The sequence below is a fragment of the Lissotriton helveticus genome, chromosome 5_1, assembly GCF_964261635.1.
Source record: "Lissotriton helveticus chromosome 5_1, aLisHel1.1, whole genome shotgun sequence".
NCBI lineage: Eukaryota > Metazoa > Chordata > Amphibia > Caudata > Salamandridae > Lissotriton > Lissotriton helveticus.
Genome location: NC_136065.1, coordinates 287,681,293 through 287,703,759, shown reverse-complemented (window position 1 = coordinate 287,703,759; position 22,467 = coordinate 287,681,293). Strand labels below are relative to the sequence as shown.

Genomic DNA, 22,467 nt, shown 5'->3' with positions numbered 1-22,467 from the left:
GGCTTGGTCCTGCAGCATAATAAATGCCTATTGTCAATAAATATACAGTCTAGTACAGCAGATGATGGGGACGCAGTTGATAAAATCCCCATTGATTGCTTTGATGGGCTATGTAGATCCGTTACCTAAAAGCACAAGCAGATCCTTAGCAATTGCAATGCTACTGGCGAAATGTAAAATAGTCACCCGCTGGGGCACCAGACAGAAACCCAATGTTAAAAGCTGGCTTAAGAACAAGACATACTGCGACACCATGAGCGAATTATACGCTGAATTACAGCCGCCCACATCGCCACCCAAAGATATATGGCAGCCCCATATGGAACACCTCCGTTTACAAGAGACGCAAGAGACGCAGGACACCAACCCAGTCAAGAGAGGCAGGAAGCAAGTCAGAGCGTATAATCCATGGTGTGGAACTGTGGAGTTTAAATTGGGTAAGGAAGCGCTTACGGAAAGATGCATGCACTAGACTGGCGAAGGGACATAGGAGCAGAGAGGTAGAGATCTACGAAACACACATATAGAAGACCATTAGCTACACCGAGCAAGGAAATGTATCTGTTTATGTACACCTGTTTTGCTATGTTTTTCGATCCTGCATGCTATAGACCTGCATATCAAAGTATCAAGAATTTTTGTGCATTGTTAATAAAATGATAAAGGTTTTTTTTAAACTCTGGTTCTCTCTATGAACAAAGTGAAAAAACTACTCACTGCTGCATGTCTTCTTCCTTCGTTCCTCTCAGGTCCCAGCCACTCAAGGGCTCGTTTTACCTCGAACTCCACATATTCCGCTGTGAATGTATCCCCTGCCATTGCCAGACGTCCCATGGCCTTTGAGGCCATCTCCATAACCACGGGGTCACTCGAGGGTAGTAGATTCCGCAGGTAATTGGCAAATCTGCTGATGCGGGTGGCATTGCCGCCCTCAACACCGATTAAGCTGACTGTGGGTAGAATTTATAGCAGGTAAGCCTTTGGCAACATAACAGCTTTCCCTCTTATATCCAAATCAAGAAACTTCAGTCGAACACTTATGCTCAACACTTTCTAGTTATTATCTACAGCTAAAAACATTTAGCAGACTGGCACCCTCACCATGACAAGAAAGATAATGGAATCTAGGCCCAATAACTACATCCCGAACACACATCATTCCCCCAAATACATCCAAAATCCCAATAGCAGCAACCAACATCATCCCTTGGATGAACACTTGTTCTTAATGTAAAAACAAATGCAGTATAAACCCTCAGATTGTAATCCAACCCAAGTAACCTAAAATGCTATTTGAATAGTCAGAAAATACAATCTGAAAATGTTCAACACAGCTCAAAATAACCTTAAAGCACCAGACAATGAATTGCAACATTTCCTGATTTCACAGCCCAATTTAGTGAACTTGAACACTTATTGTGGGTAGTAGGTGATGGGTGCACATACCAATTGCAAGAATGCCCCCTTTCCTCTCGCTCACATCTGAACTGGACACCAGCTCAAAAATATGGTGGTTGAGTTCATCATAAAACTGAGTGGCTTCCTCTTGGGTCACCTATAATCAATGAAACATGACATACATAAGAACCGTATCACAACTAGATCTGAAAAGAAGCATCATGAGTAGGAGAGTCATTAAGATCAAGTTAAACTGAGAAACCATACACATTAAAAAACAAAAGAACCATGCTCTGAAAGCAAAGCCAAACTATTGCACTTTGACTAACAAAGTCACGATGGTATAACCCATTACAAATTAATAAATCAATAATGAATAGCTTTAGTTATTCCCTTGACTTAAACATTACTCTGCTCTTTATTCATGAAGGAGAACAAATACAAGGTGATGGATCAAATGCTTGAATTAATCTCAGCCACTAGCAATCACTTGGGCCGCATCGCAATCTTTTGTTTTCCGACCACTATACCAAGTGCGATGAGATGCCTAGACATGGGTCCCATGCTCACTGTGCTACTGGAACCAAGTTATACCTGGCAGATGAGCTTTAAGGGAGAAACCAGTCCTGGGTTTCTTGTGTTGCATTTCAGGGAGCACCTAACCTGGTAGTTCAGGTTGGGCTGTTCCCAATGGAGCATGGTCAAGTCTGGTTTGCACATGGCTGGGTCCAAACTAATGTGGCACAGTGGACGAAAAACAATAGACTGGGATGTGGCCGGAGAAACGGCCAGTCGCTTAGATTAATTGCATCCATCACCTTATTTTTTTGCCCTTATTCATGATGGGCATTTTTTTCTTTGGTGAAGGGGAACAATCACTGAATGTGTAAGGAATTTGAGCAGTTTGTGACTTCTAAGGCCTGTTGGCTGGTACAATGGTCCAGCATTTTTGATAACTTCTACTTCGGTTTGTTCTTTTCACTTCATGGCATTTTTCATGTTCAGTATATAATACGCTTCAATACCATTTGAACTTTACAGCTGCAATATATTTCAGTTAAACAGCCTAGCCTCAGCAGCAGCGCTCAGCTTTGCACTCAAGCCATGGGATGGACTAACTGCTGGCTGGTTCCTACACATGCTTGTGAACTTAAATGAGCTTCACCTGGTTCAAGATACAGTCCACAGTGAGCAACCATCCTAAAACAGACTTCATTCACTCTGTTCAAAATCTGGCACAAAGGTATAAACGAAGGCTTATCTGGAAGAGATGATCCAGCTGTAGAAATGTAGCTTTTTCTGAACAGGGGAATCTGCTATGTAATACCATGGCGTGGAAGCGAAGATATATTTAAGACAAATCAACAGACTGCAGAACATGCATATCCTTGTAGCTATTGGAGGTAGCTTTTTTTCTTTAAGCGCCAGAGGCATATCATGTGGCACGGAAATAAATACATAGTTTCAAACACAATCAACCATATCCTGTTTCATTGCCTGGGTGATGCAATCTACCTTTTCATTTGTTATCTCTACTTCTATATTTTGCTTATTAAAGAATACTATGCCTTTGCTCTTCATTCTTCATATTTAGCCACCTTTATCATCATCGCCACCATGGTCTGTGCTCTGGGTGCCTTCCTCTTTTCACCCCGTGCATCGTGCCCTGTTTTCAAATATGAGCCCAGTTCATCCGTCATTCCACTTGCAGAATTTTAAATTTGGAAGACCACCCTCTCACCTTTGATCTTTCTGACCACCTGCCTTTCCCCCCAAGCATACCTGCAGTTCACTCTACATGTGTCTCTTACCTCTCTAAGTTCTGTGGTCACATAATGCTGGAGATCTTTTGCTGCTTTAGCGCGGGCTTCCTCGTTCCGGCTACGAAGCCCACTTGCAAACTGCTGCAGCATAATCATGATCCCTGACATCACAGCAGAGGCTGGCATGATGCCTGTCAGAGCCTACAGGGGAAACACAACCATAGGTAAAAGAGTGTTGAATTTGAAAGCAACAGAAAACGACCATCTCTCCTTAAAGACGGATGGTATTCAACTATACGGATACTCCAGAATTAATCAGACTAACTATGAACATCAAATAATTCATTTACAGTAAAGGAGTGTGCCAAGGAATAGGTGGAAATTCTAAAAACAACATTGGGCTAGAGGTAATTCATTGCAAATAAAGGACTAGGACAATACAGTATTTACCTAATTGAATAGTAGGAGGACATCTTTAAATTATGATGCATTCATATTTTTCTAAAGAGATATATTTCCAAACATGAAAACGTTTATAAGTTAGCAAACAATGTGTGTTTTTCTGAATTACTTCCGTTTCTCTGTCCTGGCATTCTTTATTAATTGTCTGATAACATCAGCAGGTAAACCCGGCAAATCAGTAATAAACATATGCCAAATAATAACCATTCGCCAGGAGGTAGAAATACAGATTCCAAATACAATGTAAAAATATACAATACAGACTATGGGGGGCCTGCCCTCCATCTGCCAGCATAGCCCTATAGAAATGCCTAAGAGTCGTCCCCGCCCAATTCCAGCATGGCCTGAAAGATGTAAGAAGTGGCAGGGCCCGCCATAAAGGAGCACCAGATATCCCTGATAATAGCAGAGAGGCTAGCTTACCGAAGGAAGTATCCCAGGCCCAAAGTAAAAGCTTCTTGAGCTGCCTCAAATGTTATAAACTCCTCATTAGGGAAGAGATCCCCATATGTGGCACCCAACGGGAAAATCAAGGACTTCCAAAGATTAAATCTGAAGGCCCGAGACCTCTCCGAACCTGTCCAAGAGGTCCAACAGTGAAGCAAGTGTCTCAGAGAGGAGAAAAAAAAAGATTATAGTACACATATAGGGACACAAGATGGGTAATATCGCCTACCATATTTACCCAGGGCGCCATCAGCTCCACAGCAAGGGCAAAGAGAAGCGGGCATTGGGAGCAAACCTGTCATGTTCCCCTGCTAATGGGCCAGCTCTCTGAACATAATTTACCCACTTGCATCATGGCGATAGGCCTGGTATACAGCAGATGGACCCAGGAACGAAACAGAGGACCAATCCCCATAGAACTCATTACTTGCATGAAATATGGCCATTCCACTGTGTCAATGGCGACCTGACCTGACCTGGTCAGTCCCGGTCGCTCCTCCCGCCGCCGCTGCCAGGCCGAGTCTCTGCCCCTGTGTGGAGTGGCACCCTGTCCTTGCCCGCGCTCTCCTGTGCCGCTAAGGTTTGCCATCTGTGTCGTGTTCTGCTCGTGTTGCTGATTTTTTTCGTCGATCCCCTGCCCCTTGTAACTTTTGCTCCGTGTCTCACTGCCCCTCTGCCTGCTGTCGCCCTTGCTGTGCCTACTGTATTTTGTGTCCTAACTTTGTTCTGTAACCTGCCCTGTTCCCCTGCCCACCCCGCTCCCTGCCGCTGCTCCCCCGCGGCCCCACCCACGCTCCCTCCGCATCTCCTCACCGCTCCCCCCCACTCGCCACCCTGCTCCCGCCTCCCAGCTGCCCCTCCCTCCCACTAAGTAGTACTTAAGCCAGGCGCGCGGGACGAGGAGCTGCGACCTGACCTGGTCAGTCCTGGTCGCTCCTCCCGCCGCCGCTGCCAGGTGGAGTCTCTGCCCCTGTGTGGAGTGGCCCCCTGTCCTTGCCCGCTCTCTCCTGTGCCGCTAAGGTTTGCCATCTGTGTCGTGTTCTGCTCGTGTTGCTGATTTTTTTCGTCGATCCCCTGCCCCTTGTAACTTTTGCTCCGTGTCTCACTGCCCCTCTGCCTGCTGTCGCCCTTGCTGTGCCTACTGTATTTTGTGTCCTAACTTTGTTTTGTAACCTGCCCTGTTCCCCTGCCCACCCCGCTCCCTACCGCTGCTCCCTCCGCATCTCCTCACTGCTCCCCCCCACTCGCCACCCCGCTCCCGCCTCTCAGCTGCCCCTCTCTCGCCCCGCCCCCCCCACTCTCCATTTATGGCAGAGTGCATGCGTACGCGCAGCGGGCGCGCCGAATGTGCGCCGAAGGCGCGCCACAGGCAAGCCCGTCTGCGCCCGTCCGCGCCTGGACCGCGCCCAGCGCCAGGATCCCTGGCCCCCGACGATGCCTGCCCACACGACGGACCTACTACGCGGCCTCCCTCCACGCACTCAACGCCGGCCGAACCCCTGCCTGCTACCGAGCCACCCCGAAACGCACCCACGGACCCTTCACCTGCCAAGCCTGCAAATTCACCTGCCTCCGGACCTGCACCGCACCCACCAAGCCGGGCACCAACAACAGCGACCTCAAGTGCATCCTGCTCAACACCCGCTCCGTCCACAGACACGCCATCGAACTTTGGAACCTGCTCGACACAACTTCACAAGACGTCGCCTTCCTCACAGAAACCTGGATAAACGCCTCCTCTGCACCCGACATCGCCATCGCCATCCCAGACGGATACAAGATCACCCGGAGGGACCGCGTCAACCAGACTGGAGGAGGCATCGCCATCGTACACAAGAACACCATCCGCATCACGACCGACTCCAACGACACCTTCTCCGCAGCCGAGCACCTCCACTTCCAGATACACACCGACACAAAGACGACCCTCAGAGGCACCCTCGTCTACAGACCCCCGGGACCACGCACACAATTCAGCGAAGACATCACGGACTTCATCAGCCCGCACGCCCTCCCCTCCGCTGACTACATCCTCCTAGGGGACCTCAACTTCCACCTGGAGAACAACAAGGACCGCAACACCGCCGCCCTGCTGGACAACCTCGCCAACCTCTGACTCAAGCAACTGGTCAACACCCCCACCCACTACGCCGACCACACGCTTGATCCCGTCTTCTCATCCAGCAAGCACATCACCTTCAGCCACTCCACTGGACTTCACTGGACCGACCACAGCTGCGTTCACTTCAGCTTCAGAAGTACCACGACTCACCACCACCCGCAACAGGTTCCTCACAGGAGCTGGAACAAGATCACCGCCGAGGAGCTCACCACCTCCCTCAGCCAGAACCCACCCGCCAGCACAACGGACCCCAACGAAGCAGCCCGCAACTTCACACAGTGGCTGACCGCCTGCGCAGACGACCTCGCGCCACTGAAGAACCCTCCCAGCAGACCCAGAAGCAAGAAAGCCACCTGGTTCACCGACGAACTCAAGGACTCCAAGAAGAACTGCCGCACCCTCGAGAAAGCCTGGCTCCTCGACCAGACCACAGACAACATGACCACCCCAAACAAGCCACCCGCAAGCACCACCAGCTTATCAGCACCACCAAGAAGAAATCACCGAAGGAACGACTGGATAACAATGCCCACGACAGCAAAGAACTCTTCAGCATCGTCAAGGAGCTCTCCAACCCCAGCACCGGCAACAATGACATCACTCCTTCACAAGACCTCTGCGACTCTCTCGCCTCGTTCTTCCACCGCAAGATCGCCGACATCCACAACAGCTTCGGCGCACCATCCACGCACCCAACCACCGAACCAGCGCACCCAACCGCCACCCTCCGCACCTGGACCACGGTGACCACCGAAGACACAGCCCGCACGATGAACACCATCCACTCCGGATCTCCAACCGACCCCTGCCCCACCACGTCTTCAACAAGGCCGACTCCATCATCGCACCCCAACTCCGGGACATCATCAACATCTCCTTCAACACCACCACCTTCCCGGAGAGCTGGAAGCATGCCGAGCTCAGCGCCCTACTGAAGAAACCAACAGCGGACCCCACCGACCTCAAGAACTTCCGCCCCATCTCGCTCCTCCCTTTTCCTGCCAAAGTCATCGAGAAGACCGTCAACAGACAGCTTGCCGCCTTCCTCGAGACAAACGGATCCCTCGACCCCTCGCAGTCCGGTTTCCGAGCCAACCACAGCACCGAGACCTCCCTCATCGCAGCCACCGACGACATCAGAACCCTGCTCGACAACGGGGAAACAGCGGCCCTCATCCTCCTGGACCTCTCTGCAGCGTTCGACACGGTCTGCCACCGCACCCTAGTTCAACGCCTCAGCAACACAGGTATCCAAGAGAAGGCACTGGAGTGGACCATCTCGTTCCTCGCCGGAAGAACACAGAGAGTCCGCCTCCCCCCGTATCGATCCGAGGCCACCGAAGTCATCTGCGGCGTACCGCAAGGATCATCACTCAGCCCCACCCTCTTCAACGTCTACATGAGACCCCTTGCAGCCATCGCGCGCCAACACAACCTCAACATCATCTCCTACGCCGACGACACCCCACTGATCCTCTCCCTCACCAGAGACCCCGCCACTGCCAGAACTAGGCTACACGAAGGGATGAAATACGTCGCCGAGTGGATGAAGAACAGCCGCCTGAAACTGAACTCAGACAAGACGGAAGTCCTCATCCTGGGACCATCGCCCTCCGCCTGGGACGACTCCTGGTGGCCCCCCGCCCTGGGCACCACTCCCAAGCCAACAGACCACGCACGCAACCTGGGCTTCATCCTGGACTCCTCCCTCTCGATGACCAGACAAGTCAACGCAGTCTCCTCATCATGCTTCAACACCCTACGCATGCTCCGCAAGATCTTCCGATGGACCCCGACCGAAACCAGGAAGACGGTCACCCTTGGCACTCGTCACAAGCCGACTGGGCTACGGGAACACCCTCTATGCCGGAACCACAGCCAAGCTACAGAAAAGACTCCAACGCATCTAGAACGCCTCCGCCCGACTCATCCTGGACATCCCCCGACGCAGCCACATCTCCGGCCACCTGAGGGACCTGCACTGACTCCCCGTCAGCAAGAGAATCACGTTCAGACTCCTCACCCACGCACACAAGTCTCTCCACGACCTGTGCCCTAAGTACCTCAACGACCGCCTGACCTTCTACACGCCCACCCGCCAGCTACGTTCTACAAGCCTCGCCCTCGTCGCCGTACCACACATCCGAAGAGCCACCGCCGGAGGAAGATCCTTCTCCTACCTGGCGGCCAAGACATGGAACTCCCTCCCTACCCACCTTCGGCTGACCCAGGACCATCTCGCCTTCATGAGACAACTCAAGACCTGGCTGTTCGAGCAATAGCGGACCCCTTCCCCCAAGCTCCTTGAGACCCTTCCGGGTGAGTAGTGCGCTATACAAATGTTATGATTGATTTATTGATTGATTGAATGGCCTTTGCAATATCTATGAGGACAATGGCCAATTCATTCTACCTCCCATCTACCTCGTGCATGACGTGGGCCAGCTGCCCAAGCTTCATGGTGGCATTGCGACCAGGAATAAAACCACACTGATCCTCGTGGACCAATTGAGGAACGATGTGACACAGCCGGGAGCATGGGCTTTACTAAGGATTTTTGTATCCATAATAATCATGGACAAAGGTCTGTAGGAAGAGGGATCTGAGGGGTTAGACCCCAGTTTAAGCATCATAGAGATATAATACTCCTACAAGGATTCCGGCAGGATGCCAGCGCCACCGGCTTTCTGGTGCACATCCAATAGGCACTTCTTCCTTATGGGAAAGATGAGCTTCTAAGTCCGCGATCGCCTCGGCGTTTAAGCGAGGGAGTGGCACAATATTCAGGAAAATAGTAAAGCTATCCAGGGCTGGTGGATTCGGGCTTTGATCAATGGTTTCTAAATGAGCCCTGAAAGCTTTAACAATATTTCGCTGGGTGCGCACATCCGTGTCCGTAGAGTCCTCAAAGATGAAGCATTGGGCGCAAGGAATCTCCCTCCTGAGGATCCAGGCCAAGAAGCATCCCGAAGCGTCACCCTCTCTATAAAGGAGCTGGTGATAGGATTTACGGGTATATTTCTCGAGCCTATCCCTTACCTCCTGGACATGTCGCTGGCCCGCCAATTCAGTCCATGGTTCAGAAGCGCCATCTGCTGTAGCTGCCGTATGCAAGCCAATTTAGTTTCCCCATCAGGAAATCTGATTGGAGCGTGCACCTCACCCTGCAAGAGAGTCCCACACAGCACCCCTGGATCACTGCCTTCACTGCTCCCATTCTGTAGCCTGGTGCAGTGTGAATGACCCGTTGATATCAAAATAGTCTGAGATTACCTCCGCAACGATCTCTCGCCCCTCAACATCCTGAAGACTCTCAGGATCAAGTCTCTATCCCAAAAGTGAGCAGGATGCATTCACCCAAGAAATTTTGCAGAGCACCGAAGAATGATACTGAGAAAGATGAACCACAGATCGCACCCTCCCCTCCAGGGAATTCGAGACCAGTATATGATCCAGTCGGCTATCGGTATTGTGGGTGGGGGAATAACAAGAAAAACTCCCTCACGTCAGAGTGGCCCTCCACATATCAGAAAGTGCCAGATTAGCCACTGCCCCCCCGAAAGGGAGAGTGTCATCCAGTGTTTAGTGGTCAGTTGAGGCAGGTGTCTTTTCAAACCTTCATCCAGGACACAGTTTAAATCACGGGCCCACAGGACAAATCCCTCAAATGTCGGGGTAAGAACCTCCTGAATCTTAGAAAAGAACTGTACGTCATTTGTGTTAGGTGCATAGGTGTTCATGATGGCTACATCATCCCCATCTAGTTTCCCATGAAGGAGTATGAAGCGCGCTTCCACATCGACCTCCATGTAAGTCAACTGACAAGAAACCCCTGCTGCTATCCATATGAGGAACCCTTGGCGAAATTATAATAATTAACAAAGTATAGTTACCCCCGCCATCGCTTTCCAATTTGGCGGCTTCAGATCAGATCAGGTCAGAAAGATGGGATTCCTGCAGGCATGCGATCTGGACCGCATTGTGCCACAGAAAAGACAGGACTTCGCTTCTGTTAGTGTAAGTGTCCAGACCTCTCAAAATCCAGGAAATCAAGTTGTAGGTGTCAGGACTAACCATAATAAACGTAAGTGTGAATCAATGTGTTACTCCAGCACAATATTGGAATTAATTCGAAACAACTAAAAAAAAGCATTTGCAATGCAATAGGTCTCTCATTTGTGAGAGTTAGAGCTATTGGCGCTGTAAATGACAATGCCTTTTGTCCATGTGTTTTGGTTTGGAATGAAGTGGATGTATGAGGTGTGGAATGGAATTGTGTGGGTTGGATTGGAATTGTTAGTTCTGGAATTGTGTGTGGTGGAATTTTGTGGTGTGGAGGGGATTTGTGTTGTGGAATTATGTGGCATGGTGGATAGATAGGGATGAGAGCTGCACAGAACAGATAGACAAATAGTATGGTGCAGAGTGGATTTGTGTCGTGTAATTATGTGGCATTGTGTGTAGTGGAATGATGTGGATAATAATTATGTGGTATTGAGTGTGAAGTGTAAATATGTGGATTGGTATTTTGTGTTGTGTAGTGGTATGTAGGGGAGTTTCATTATGTAATGTGCTATTGAACGTTGTGGCATGATGTGGAATTCTGTGGTGTGGTTTGGATGTATGTGATGCATTGTGTAATTGTGTTGTTGAGTTGATTTGTGTGGTTTGTTGTTGAATTATGTGGAATGGAAATGTGTGGTAAAGCAAAGAATGAAAGTTAATCAAAAAAACACATGGAAACCTGCCACTGTTTATCCAAATGTAGCTTAGCAGAAGGTGTAACGAGGCACAGCAGCAATCTTGAGATTTGCTTTTCAAAGTTTTGCAATTCGTTACAGGTGTACACGAAATTCTACTGTTGACATTTACAGAGAAACACATGGGCTATGGCAGCTGTTTTAGAGGGGCAAACGTAATGTCATTTTTTAGGTCTTGCCTGGCGAAAGCAGCGCATGCGCTGTTCTCGCCATTGCGAGTACCTTTTGCAATCAATTCAGCCTAAGCTCCTCTGGTTGGACAAAGATGGCTGCCTGTCATTCAGCCAAAGGTAAACATTCATGCGTACGTGTACTCGTACCTCCGGAGAATGGACAGGCCCACGTCATCTTGTTTGTCTTGTTTTGCTTGTGCCGTTGTCATGGCAACCAGCGCATGGGGACAGTGTAAACTGGTACTGTCAGCCCCTGAAATGCCACTCGGCTCCGATTACCTTTCAAAAGGAGTCTCCGCTGTCGGCGCCGGGCTAAGCACCTTTCTTCCTTCCCTGCTCCCCGGCTCCAGATACAGTGTTCAGCAACGACAGGGGGGGGGAGGGGGGTACGGAGGCCTGGTTGCGAAGAGACGTCCTGCGCCTCCTACACTCTCAGCATTGCTTTGGCCAGACGAGCCCCTTCGTTACCAGGCAACGCCCGCGATTGGGTCCAATCCCAGCGCGGCAGGACCCTGACGTCAGGGGCTCTAATCTCCCGTGTCTCTCGCTGCCCTCGGTCCCTGAATGGCACTTACATAAAAGAGCATACATATTTTCACTGGATGGATCAAGTGGCGCCTAACGGTTTTCCACATTTGTCTGTAGCCATACTCTGTTGCTGTCAACAAATATTGCGTATGCACAATTAAAACATTTTATTTGTTGTCATGTGCGTCACCATTTTTTGTGGACACGTATTTTTTGGTTGTTACTGGCATCTTCAGAAAATGCATAACAATCACTGTTTTGTCCTGTCATGACTAAAAACTTTCTAATTTAACAGGATATGTTTGTATGGCAGTCTGAGGTTTGGATTACCCCTGCTAATAACATCGTTCCTGGGCACTTTAGTTAAGCTTTTCCTACTTTGGAGCACATTATGTGCATGCACCACTGGCAGGTATCAAAATATCAAAGGAAACATTTTGAAGGAACAGTGATTTCATTTGTAATTTAACAAGACATTTTGTAACAATTTGCTACTGGAAATAGTTAATGTTGCTTGATGGCTCATCCGGTGTTCATCTTTCGCTGTGAACTTTCAACTTGCATAGAATGGAGTCATCCACAATGTTCTCTAACTACATTGGCTCTGTTGCTCTCATACAGCGCTTACAACTTCCACATCATTTACATTGTAGAATGTGCGTGTGTGTGTGTGTAGCCTGTTTTGCTCGTCTTAAGAAAATGTCTGCTGCAAAATAGTTCTTAGGTTTGCTCAAAACAAAGAGACAATAAACCTAGGAATGTGGCCCAAAACAGAGACAAGTGCCAACAATACCGTGGTGAATATAAATTCATTTCAAGCTACGATCACAAGGTCACTTTCTAAAAAGAAAACATAATTTTTAAATGAGCATCCAGTAAAAACTTTTGGATGAATCTTTTCTCCAAGTTCCAGGACCATGACAAGTACATTATATTGAAACCAGCCTCGAAAAGACCTAGAAGAGGACTGCACAAGCAGAATGTGTTACGTTATGTTATGTTATTTGAACTTATAAAGCGCACTGCTACCCAGGGGTGTCCTGGCGCTGAGTACTGGATTACCTGGGACATCTGTGAGCTGTTATTGAGAGAACAACCAAGTTTTCAGACCCTTACGGAAGGGGATTAAACAGGAGCATTTCTTAGTTGGAACGGGAGTGTGCAGGTCTCGTCCGATTACCTGACTCTTCTATGCAGGACTGTCACCCAGGCTGGTTTTGTTTTAAATGTCTGATATTACTTGCAGTTGACTGTTATTTGATATAATAACCTACTACAAATGCAATGATTTCTCAGACAGTTTGTTGGATTTCGATTGCCTATTTACATGCAGAATAACGCCCGAAGCCACTAGTCCATGGGAGGGCAACTAGTGATGCTACACAGATGAGAATAGATTAAAGCTGGTTACCATTTGTTTCGCTTTGTGTTTTGTAGTCTCTCATTGTGGTGTGTTTAGTTATAGGTTGCCATTTATTTGTAGATTTGTCTACTTCATTATTTCGGTGCCTTGTAGGCTACACCTACTATATGATATGCGTGCTTGTTATGTTAGAATGGGATGTTCCATTAAATCCCTCCCCCGGACATACTTGTCAAGCTTCAGAACTGCTGTTCTTTCTGGGTAATCAGCGAGGTTTTCATCAAAAGGGACCATCCTTTCTCATTTCCGGAGTTCCAGTCACTCCTTAGAAGTATGCAAAAAGGTAAACGAGCTCACAGGTTCACAGTCAATTTCAACAGCCCCACTCCCTTCCCATTTCTATTGTGCACCACTGCACTTCTGTTCCACTGAGTAGTGGATATAAATGCCAGCATACTATTGAATCCAACACAATCTAAATTTGGAACCAGCTATATACTGATTTCCATTGAATATATCGTAATTATAAATGGCACGCATTCTTCCACAACTGGTAGATGTGAGTGACCCTGTCTAAACTTTTTTTCAACCGAAGTTAAGAGTAAAGAATATGTCAAGCACTTCTGAGAATTCTACACCCTTTGAATTGCTAGCCAGCAGAACACTTGGGGACAGTATAAAGGAAAAGCACACGTGGTCCTTCACCAGCACGTTACAAAGCACCTATTCCTTTTGCACTTACCATACCCCACACGAGAGCTCCACTTGGTTGCTACTATAACCTTTAAAGAGCTATACACTTAGGGCTTTTAACAATATTTGGTGTATGTACTTGGGACCTTAGTACCTAATGTTCTCTTCTGTGCACCGGCCTACCTAGAGTGAATACTAAATAAAAACGTAACGGGAGGCTAATAACAGTACTGACCCATCCTAATCATCATTTCTTTATTTGTGAAAAAACAGTATGTGTTACGACATAAAGCTTTTCTTGGGAGCCGACTAGCACTGCTGCAAAATACAGGGGTCACCAAATACCAATGACACCGACTACTAAGGCTGCCTTGTATTGATTTCAGCTCATGCCTCTTTCTCCCTCCACCCCGAAACCCCTCTCCCTCCATCTCACACACGCTGTCACACTTTTCATCCATTCTTTCTCCCTTTGTCACCGTTCTCCGATCTCGCTTACTAGTCCATTCTGTCTTTCTCTCTCCTGCCCGGGGTCAAAGTCTAGTGATAACAAGCATTAAAAATGCAATAGTTCTCGCCTTTGATTAAGTTAAAGCCATTTGCTTTGCTAATGGTATTCAATAGCAAAGCAAATGGCTTTAAATTAATCAAAGGCATGGGGGTTTCTGGGCGACAGGCACACTGCATGTTGGGGTGGCTTTTTTGTCTACTGCAGGGGTGCAGGGTGGGGTGTGTTTCCTTGGGTGTTGGGGGGGGGTTGTTGGGGCGTTTGTAGTTTGTGTTTTGTTTTTTCGAGGCGATTCTATTTTGCTACTTGTACTTTCAGTGTCATGCTCGTTGGGGGGTGGTTTCTGCATTACTTCGTGGGATGGGGGGTAGCGGGTTGAGGTTTATTTCATGGAATGTCAATGGTCTAGGGGATCGTATAAAGCGGGGGGGGGGTGTTGCGATGCCTGCGACGTTTGTCTCCCGATATTGTCTTTCTGCAGGAGACACACTTAGTGGGCAATACTTGTCGCGCGATGAATAGGTGGGGCTATCGTCTTGTTGCGCACTCAGGGTTTACAACGGGTTCTAGGGGGGTGGGCATCCTTGTCCGGGCTTCTCTTCCCCTTGCGATAGATGATGTGATCCTCGATGATCGGGGGCGCTATGCCGTCCTCGTGGGACGATATGAGGGCAAGACCCTTTCCCTGTTCACCGTCTATGTGCCCCCTGGCCTGCAGACCTCTACTTTCTCTGATTTGGGCCGAGTTTTGTTGGGACTCCCTGATGGTGCTCTTTTCATGGCTGGTGACTTTAATTCTGTTCTCTCTGGTCTGAGTGATCGTTACCCCCCTAGGGATATTCCCTCGACCCATTTATGGCTGGGTGGTTTTTTGGATACCTTTGGTTTGGTGGACTGCTGGAGACTTATGCACCCCACTCAACTTCAGTATACTTTCCACTCTGGGGCCCATGGGAGTTTGTCTAGATTAGATTACTTCCTCATGCCAGCTGAACAGTCGTCGGCTGTCCGGGAGATTAGGCACCTTCCCCGGGGCATCTCGGACCATTCTCCGCTCTGGCTCTGTTTTGATGCGGGGGTGGAGGCGGCGGGCCGGGTGGCTCCTATCAACCCTTGGTACCTGGCCTCCCCTGAGACCCGTGATCAGTTGATTACGTCCCTGGACAATTACTTTTTGGATAACGAGGGGTCTGTCTCTTCTGCTGTGTCCCTATGGGAGGCTTTTAAGACAGTAATTCGTGGGCAGGCCCTGTCCCTTATTGCTGAAACCAAAAAGGCAAGGAATCGGGAGGTGGTGGATCTTGAGATGGAAATACTTGAGATGGAGGCTGACCTGGAATCGGGTGTCACTCGTGCCAAACTCCATGCCCTGGGTCTGAAGCAATTTGCCTATAAGTCTCTGGTTACTGATGCGGCCAAAATGATGTTTAGGGAGCAACAGGGTCGTCTGTATGATGTTGGGGACAAAGCGGGTAAGTTACTTGCCTGGTTGGACAAGAAAGAGAGGGCGAATCGAGTGGTGCCTGTGATTCAGACTTTGAATGGTGTGCGGGTGACGGACCCGGTTGGAATAGTGGAATGTTTTGCGGACTACTTTCGTGCGGTTTACTCCCCGGTGTCGGTAAGGGATGAAAACGACTCTCGCCTCTTGCTGCGCGACATAGCTTTGCCCTGCCTCTCCGACTTGGAGCGGTCCTCCATGGAGGCCCCGTTCTCTACGGACGAAATCGCGACTGCTATTCGCTCTCTTCGTTCGGGCAAGGCTTTGGGCCCGAACGGTTTGCCAATCGAGTTATACAAACTGCGCCCTGATCGGATTGCGCCCTATCTTCGAACAATGTTTTCGGAGTCACGTGAGCGGGGTGCTCTCCCTTATGACCAGCGTCTGGCCACGATTGTGGTAATTCCTAAAGATGGTAAGCCCCGGGATCTTTGTTCGTCATATAGACCCATCTCCCTGTTGAATGTCGAGCCTAAGGTTCTTGCCAAGGTCCTGGCTACTCGCCTCCTAACGGTCATTAGTGACTTGATTCATCCGGACCAATCCGGATTTATCCCGCACCGTAACACAGCTCTTAATCTGCGTCGCCTTCATGGAGCCATCGCGAGGGCGGGGCTTCTGACGGAGCTGGCCATTTTGGCTTCGTTGGATGCCTCGATGGCCTTCGACACGATAGAGTGGCCCTACCTTTGGGCGGCTCTTGAGAAGTTTGGTTTTGGCCCGGGGTTCATCGGGTGGGTGAAGCTGCTGTATACCGACCCCCTGGCACAGGTCGTGGTTAACGGTCGAGTGTCGGCTCCCTTTCCCCTTGGTAGGGGGACCAGACAGGGGTGCCCCTTGTCTCCACTACTTTTTGCTCTCGCATTAGAGCTGCTAGCTGCGTGGATTCGATGGGAACCTTCTCTCAAGGGTATACGTTGGTCCCCAGATTTTGAGGACCGTGTATCGCTTTATGCGGACGACATTCTTCTTTATCTTACTTCCCCGCGTAAATCTTTGAATGTCCTGGTTGATGTTCTCGCCTCGTTTGGTAAGAATTCTGGTTTGATTATAAACTGGGCTAAATCCTGCGTCTATGCTATTTCGGGTGATCTGCCTCCGTTGCCGAATAGATTTCCCATCCAGGTTGTTCAGTCCGGTTTCAAATACTTGGGGTTTTTTATTACATTGGATTCGTCGCTCAGATTTGAACGTAATCTCCTTCCCCCGCTTCATAGATTGAGGCTGGACGTGGCTCGCTGGCGTAAATTACCCTTGTCGCCGCTGGGCAGGGCCGCCCTTTTCAAGATGATGTCCTTGCCCCGATTCCTTTACGCGCTCAAGAATTGCTATGACGATATCCCCGCTACTTATTTCCGAGAGGTCGAGAGTCTACAAAGGCAACTGATTTGGGACGGGCGCCCGCGTATTGCACTTGCGAAGCTCACCATCCCTTGGTATGACGGGGGCATAGCACTTCCTGATATCAGGAGATATTATTGGGCTACGCAACTGTCTGCCATTAACCATTCGATGTATTCCCCGGGTCCGGATCCGGCCTTTGAAATGGACAGACTCCAGCTACCGGGTGGTGACTTTAATAGAGCGCTTTACTCTAGGTCGTCTGGGCTCCACCTTACGGGACCGACTAGGATCGCGGTTCGTGTGTGGCGCGCTGCGAATGTGAGCTTAGGGTGGGATGAACGAGTAACGCTGGCGACTCCGCTTTTCGCGTCTGAGCTTTTGGGATGTCTGTGGACAACGAAGGGGTTTGATCGCCGGGACATGATTGGGATCTGTAGAGTGGGTGACGTGTGTGCGAATGGAACGGTGAAGTCCTTCGAGGCCCTTCGGAATGATTATGACCTGAGTGATAGGGAATTTTTTAGATATTTACAGGTCCGTCATGTCCTCACTTCTGTTCTGCCTTCCGGTACCGCTGTCCCAGAGTCCTCCCCCCTCGAAGATCGTATCCTGGACGGTCATATCCCTGATAGCACTATCTCCTTGATTTATAAGAAGCTTATTCACAACCGCACGGACTTGCTCGTTCGACTTCGGGAAGCATGGGTCGGCGACGGGCTGGAATTGGATGACGAGGATTGGCAATTGGCGCTATCTTCTCCGAAAGAGGTCGCCATTCCGGCCCGTCTCCGTCTTGTTCAGCTCAAGATCCTCCACCGGGTGTATGTTACTGGTCCTCGTTTGGTTGTGATGGGTTTTTCCCCGGATGGCCTCTGCAAGCGTGGGTGTGGGATGAGTGCCACGTTTCTTCACATTCTTTGGGAGTGTCCGAGAGTGGCTGCCTATTGGACGGGGGTACTTGCGGTGATGACTGCTGTGACTGGAATTGCCCTGGTGCCGGAGGCAAGGAGATGTTTGTTGAATGTTTGGGAACCTACCGATTGTTCGGTGGCCCAAACCAGGTGGGCGACCCTGGGGTATATGGTGGCGAAGCGGGACATAGCGCAACTTTGGGGCTCGCACAGACCCCCCACTGTCTCCGTGTGGGAAGAAAACATGGACTGGTCTATGTTCCGTGAAAAGACTGTCTACACAGCCAGGGGCAGACCTAGGGCATGGACGAAGATCTGGTGTCAGTGGAATCCCTATCGCGGGGATATTTGTGCTCCTCCCCTGGTGGAGGCCCCTGATGTTCCCTTGTCACCCTAGGTTGGAGTCCCTGAACTTTTGTATACTGTCCTTTGGTTTGATGTATTTGTACTCTTCCCCTGGTGGAGGCCCCTGATATTCCCTTGTCACCCTAGATTGGCGTTCCTGAACTTTCGTATACTGTCCTTTGGTTTGATTGACCTCCCCGCTGTCCCCCCGCCTTGACTTAGCCTACTGATTGTGACTTTGTATTCCTGCTTAGTGACGTTTCCCCCCCCCTCCAGGGCTGACTCTCTGTGTATTACTCCTTCACCTTGTTTTTGTTGTTTGTTGTTTTTGATGTGTTTTAAAATAAGAAAAATGTCTTATCCTGTTCCATATTGTGGGCGACATTTTGTATCCGGATTGTGCCTGACCGCCAGAGTGGCGACCACTGTCTTATACCGTGTTCTGCTCCGATCTTAGCGGCCAGCCCGTGTGGTTGTAGGCCGATTTCTGTACACATGATTTTGTTGCTCAATAAAAGTAAAAAAAAATAAAAATAAAAAAAAAATTAATCAAAGGCGAGACCTATTGCATTTTCACTGCTTGTTACAGTAAGTGTTTGGATGACTCGGGTGGGAACTCACCTTCTTACTGCAAATTCTCATGTGTTGTCACTGGCTGAATTACAATTGTGCGTAATAGCAGAAGACTAGAGAATTTTTATTGGAGAAAGTTTTTCATAATTGAGCGTTTTTCTTAACCAGATCTTAAGCCATCGTTAAATAAATGTTAATAAGTCCGTACCGTTCCTTGGTTTTGAAAACATTAAACAGGAGCACAAGGTTGAAAAGTTTTCTGTCTATAGCCTTGCAAAGACAACTCGACCCCAGCCCATGGGTTTAATGTATGCAGGGCAATGCGCTCGTGCACTACAAGCCTGGCCGGGGCTGTTCTGTCACACCGTTCACAGGAGATTTTCGTTTGCGTCAGTTTTCATTAATACGTCTTTGGATAAATAAAGTGAAATACTGACACCTCCTCATAAGGCTGTCTGTAGTTTCTTTGATCTGTTTCACATGTGACCGCAGTTCTTTAAAAGTTTATTTCTGTATTTAAAGGGATATGTACTTAAGTAGCCACAGGCGTCTTGAGCCCTATGAAGTTAGTGTGTTTTAAATGCATGCAATTATCAATGATGTCAGAGAGAAACGAGATTGACGCTGCCTGTTGATGAATTGTTTGCTTGGTGGGTTTTCCGAAGTAAAACCCGGGACCGGCGCTGTTTATTTAAGCGCTCCGATGCCCAGTTCGTGTTAGTTTGGCACTTTAAAAAACATACCATTATGCCGACAGTTACATAAAAAAAATTCTTCCAGATGTAATAATGAATATAACATGTTTATAATTTTGAAATGGACGTAAGCCAGCCCAGAATTGCCAAGAATTCTACTTGAGTTTCCCGAAATAAATGAGAATATTAACACCAAAAGTGGTTAGTTTCAGTTTTGTGCTACCTGCGCACCTGCCTTGAATTATAAATATATTATTTGTCATCTCCAGCTACGCATTGCATTGGAATGTATGTACTGTGAAAAGAGCTAAAATGAGCGCGTTTAAACTTTCCGCCTGTGCCTCGGGACAGGTGTTATTCAATAACAAGTTCTACACGAACCTGACTGCCTCGTACCGTAGTTTTAGTTTTCAGGACGAGAAGGGCACCTGTTGCAAGCACCCAGTACAGCAGCAATTCTTTTTAGGTCGAAGCCTAGCGTTCCTGTCTCGCTGGCGAGATTTAGTGTTCATAGGATATTTCACTAGCGGGCTTTAAAACCCCGCCCCTCTTTCCCATTGGCTGGCGTCACTGTTCATGCTAAACGGTGGCCAGCCTTTGGGAAAGAGCGTCCTGTGACGTACTCTTTTCTCTTTTAGAGCCGTCCCTTTCAGACTGGCTTCCTTGACTTACTGCTGTGGTAAAAGTTTTCTTATCTTCTTTATGGGGCCAAACAGATGGCCCCAAAAAGAAGATGATAAACCTTTTACGCCAGCAGTAAGTCCGGCTGAGGCCGTCTCGGACGGCCGGCTCTGAAAGAGAAAAGAGAGAACTAATGCTCGCTGCTTCTGTGTATTGTGGTTTCATCTGTTTCAGATATTTTTCCAAACACTCTTGGATCCCCCCAGCGATCTCACTCACCGCACCCTCGTGCTCTGCCCCCTGGCACTTAAACTAAACAGATCGGGCGCTCCCGGACCCCATGCGACCCACCAGTCCTCTGACATCGGGCACACGCGCCCCATCTAGTCTGGGGCTCTGCCCACCGGCACTTTGTAAGCCGAGCTCTTAAGCCCCCCCCATGCCGCACTTCTTGCGCTGCACCCCCAGCACTCGCACTTACCCCACCTCCCCCGGGGCTCTCCCGCTGGGCTTCGTGGCTCCCGCCTCTCCGGATCCGGCCACCAGCTGCAACTTCGGGATCCGATAGTTCCCAGCAGCCCAGCCCCCAGCTCCGTGCACGGGGGGGGGGGGCGTGTGGGGGGGCCGTATGCCGGCTCCGGCAACACAAATCACTGCGCACCGGCCAGATGTTGCAAGGGGCTGTCTGCTTCCAGGGGGTCCGGAGCCCCTCAGCTGGGCGCTGACACTCCTACCCCCTCCTGCTGGTGCCCCCACCCTGCCCCCTTCCTTCAAGGGTGTCTCACAGCCTCTGTTGACAGGCCCCTGCCTCCACTTGGCTGCTCCCAAAAGTGCAGTGTTTCCTAGTTTCCTCCTTTCTTTCTTTATTTAATGTTTTTTATTTTTTACCCAATGCTTTCTCTCCCAGCTGGCCCAGCACATCACTGCCTCGCTCCTGCCTGACTTTGCTTCCAGTGTGTTTGGGGGGCCTGTGTCTCCACTTGCTGGATGGCAGGCGCACGACAGGAGCAGCCTGCAGGACATGCCGGGTTAGTGAAGAATACACAAATAGATCAGCAGACAACTTCCAAACTAAATGTTAGAGAGGTCGCAAGACAGCCACAAAAAAGCAGAGAAGACTTCAAAACCTCCAGCCGAGATTTTCTGCTGGGATTTTAATACCTTACCATCCTAATTAACCGAGGTTGATTAAGGATTTAGGAGATAGCGCAACAACATTGGTCGACGCTCTAACTTAAGAGCTCGTGAAATCAGGTTCGAGTCTCGGCGTCGTCTGAACACCGTGTGATTTTTATTAACGATGGGATCCATCTTTGAAGATCCGGGGCTGAGGTCTCGCACTCGCAAAATGGCGGCGCCCCAAACAAGACGAGGCACCTTCTCTCAGTCCCTCATAACTACTCCAATTTCAAAAACGAGTCGTTTTTTAAAAGCGCTTTTGACTCGGTTTTCATTGCTGCCCCGACGAGTGTGCTGTGCTGTTTTTGGTTATACGATTCAGAAAAGGGGGTGGTGATGAACAGAGTGTCTGAATTAAGCAGACCACTCTTACCCAGTCCAAAGATCATGGCTTGATCCATCACCGTTATTTATCTCACTGCCCCATCCCAGCTCAGAACCTGGCTATATGCAAATTAGTCTGTCCCTGGCCCAGTGCATCATGGGAACAGGGCAGACCAAACTACCAAGCCAATTCTTCACCAGAAAGGAGACAAGCTACCGGGGACCGGTTTCTGGCATTTCAGCCTCTTCGGCCCGGCTTGCTTGAATCCTGATGGAGCAGTGAGAAAGGGACTCATGTCTGAGTATACCCTGCCACACCTATAGTGGCCAAAAACAATTCAGAAAAGGGGGTGGTGATGAACAGAGTGTCTGAATTAAGCAGACCACTCTTACCCAGTCCAAAGATCAGGGCTTGATCCATCACCGTTATTTATCTCACTGCCCCATCCCAGCTCAGATCCTGGCTATATGCAAATTAGTCTGTCCCTGGCCCAGTGCATCATGGGAACAGGGCAGACCAAACTACCAAGCCAATTCTTCACCAGAAAGGAGACAAGCTACCGGGGACCGGTTTCTGGCATTTCAGCCTCTTCGGCCCGGCTTGCTTGAATCCTGATGGAGCAGTGAGAAAGGGACTCATGTCTGAGTATACTCTGCCACACCTATAGTGGCCAAAAACGATTCAGAAAAGGGGGTGGTGATGAACAGAGTGTCTGAATTAAGCAGACCACTCTTACCCAGTCCAAAGATCAGGGCT

General features: G+C 49.2%; 1 protein-coding gene across 2 annotated transcripts in view; it reads right to left on the bottom strand.

Moving 5' to 3' along the window:
- Positions 1-22,467, bottom strand: part of MTOR (mechanistic target of rapamycin kinase) — an 865,133-nt gene that overhangs the window by 768,709 nt on the left and 73,957 nt on the right. For both annotated transcript variants that reach the window (XM_078642233.1, XM_078642234.1), the window contains exons 2-4: positions 3,210-3,362; positions 1,447-1,555; positions 718-950 (exon numbers count right to left, since the gene is read on the bottom strand). In XM_078642233.1, coding sequence (XP_078498359.1) covers positions 718-950; positions 1,447-1,555; positions 3,210-3,347 — 480 coding nt within the window. In that variant the 5' untranslated portion in view covers positions 3,348-3,362. The remainder of the gene's footprint in view (positions 1-717; positions 951-1,446; positions 1,556-3,209; positions 3,363-22,467) is intronic.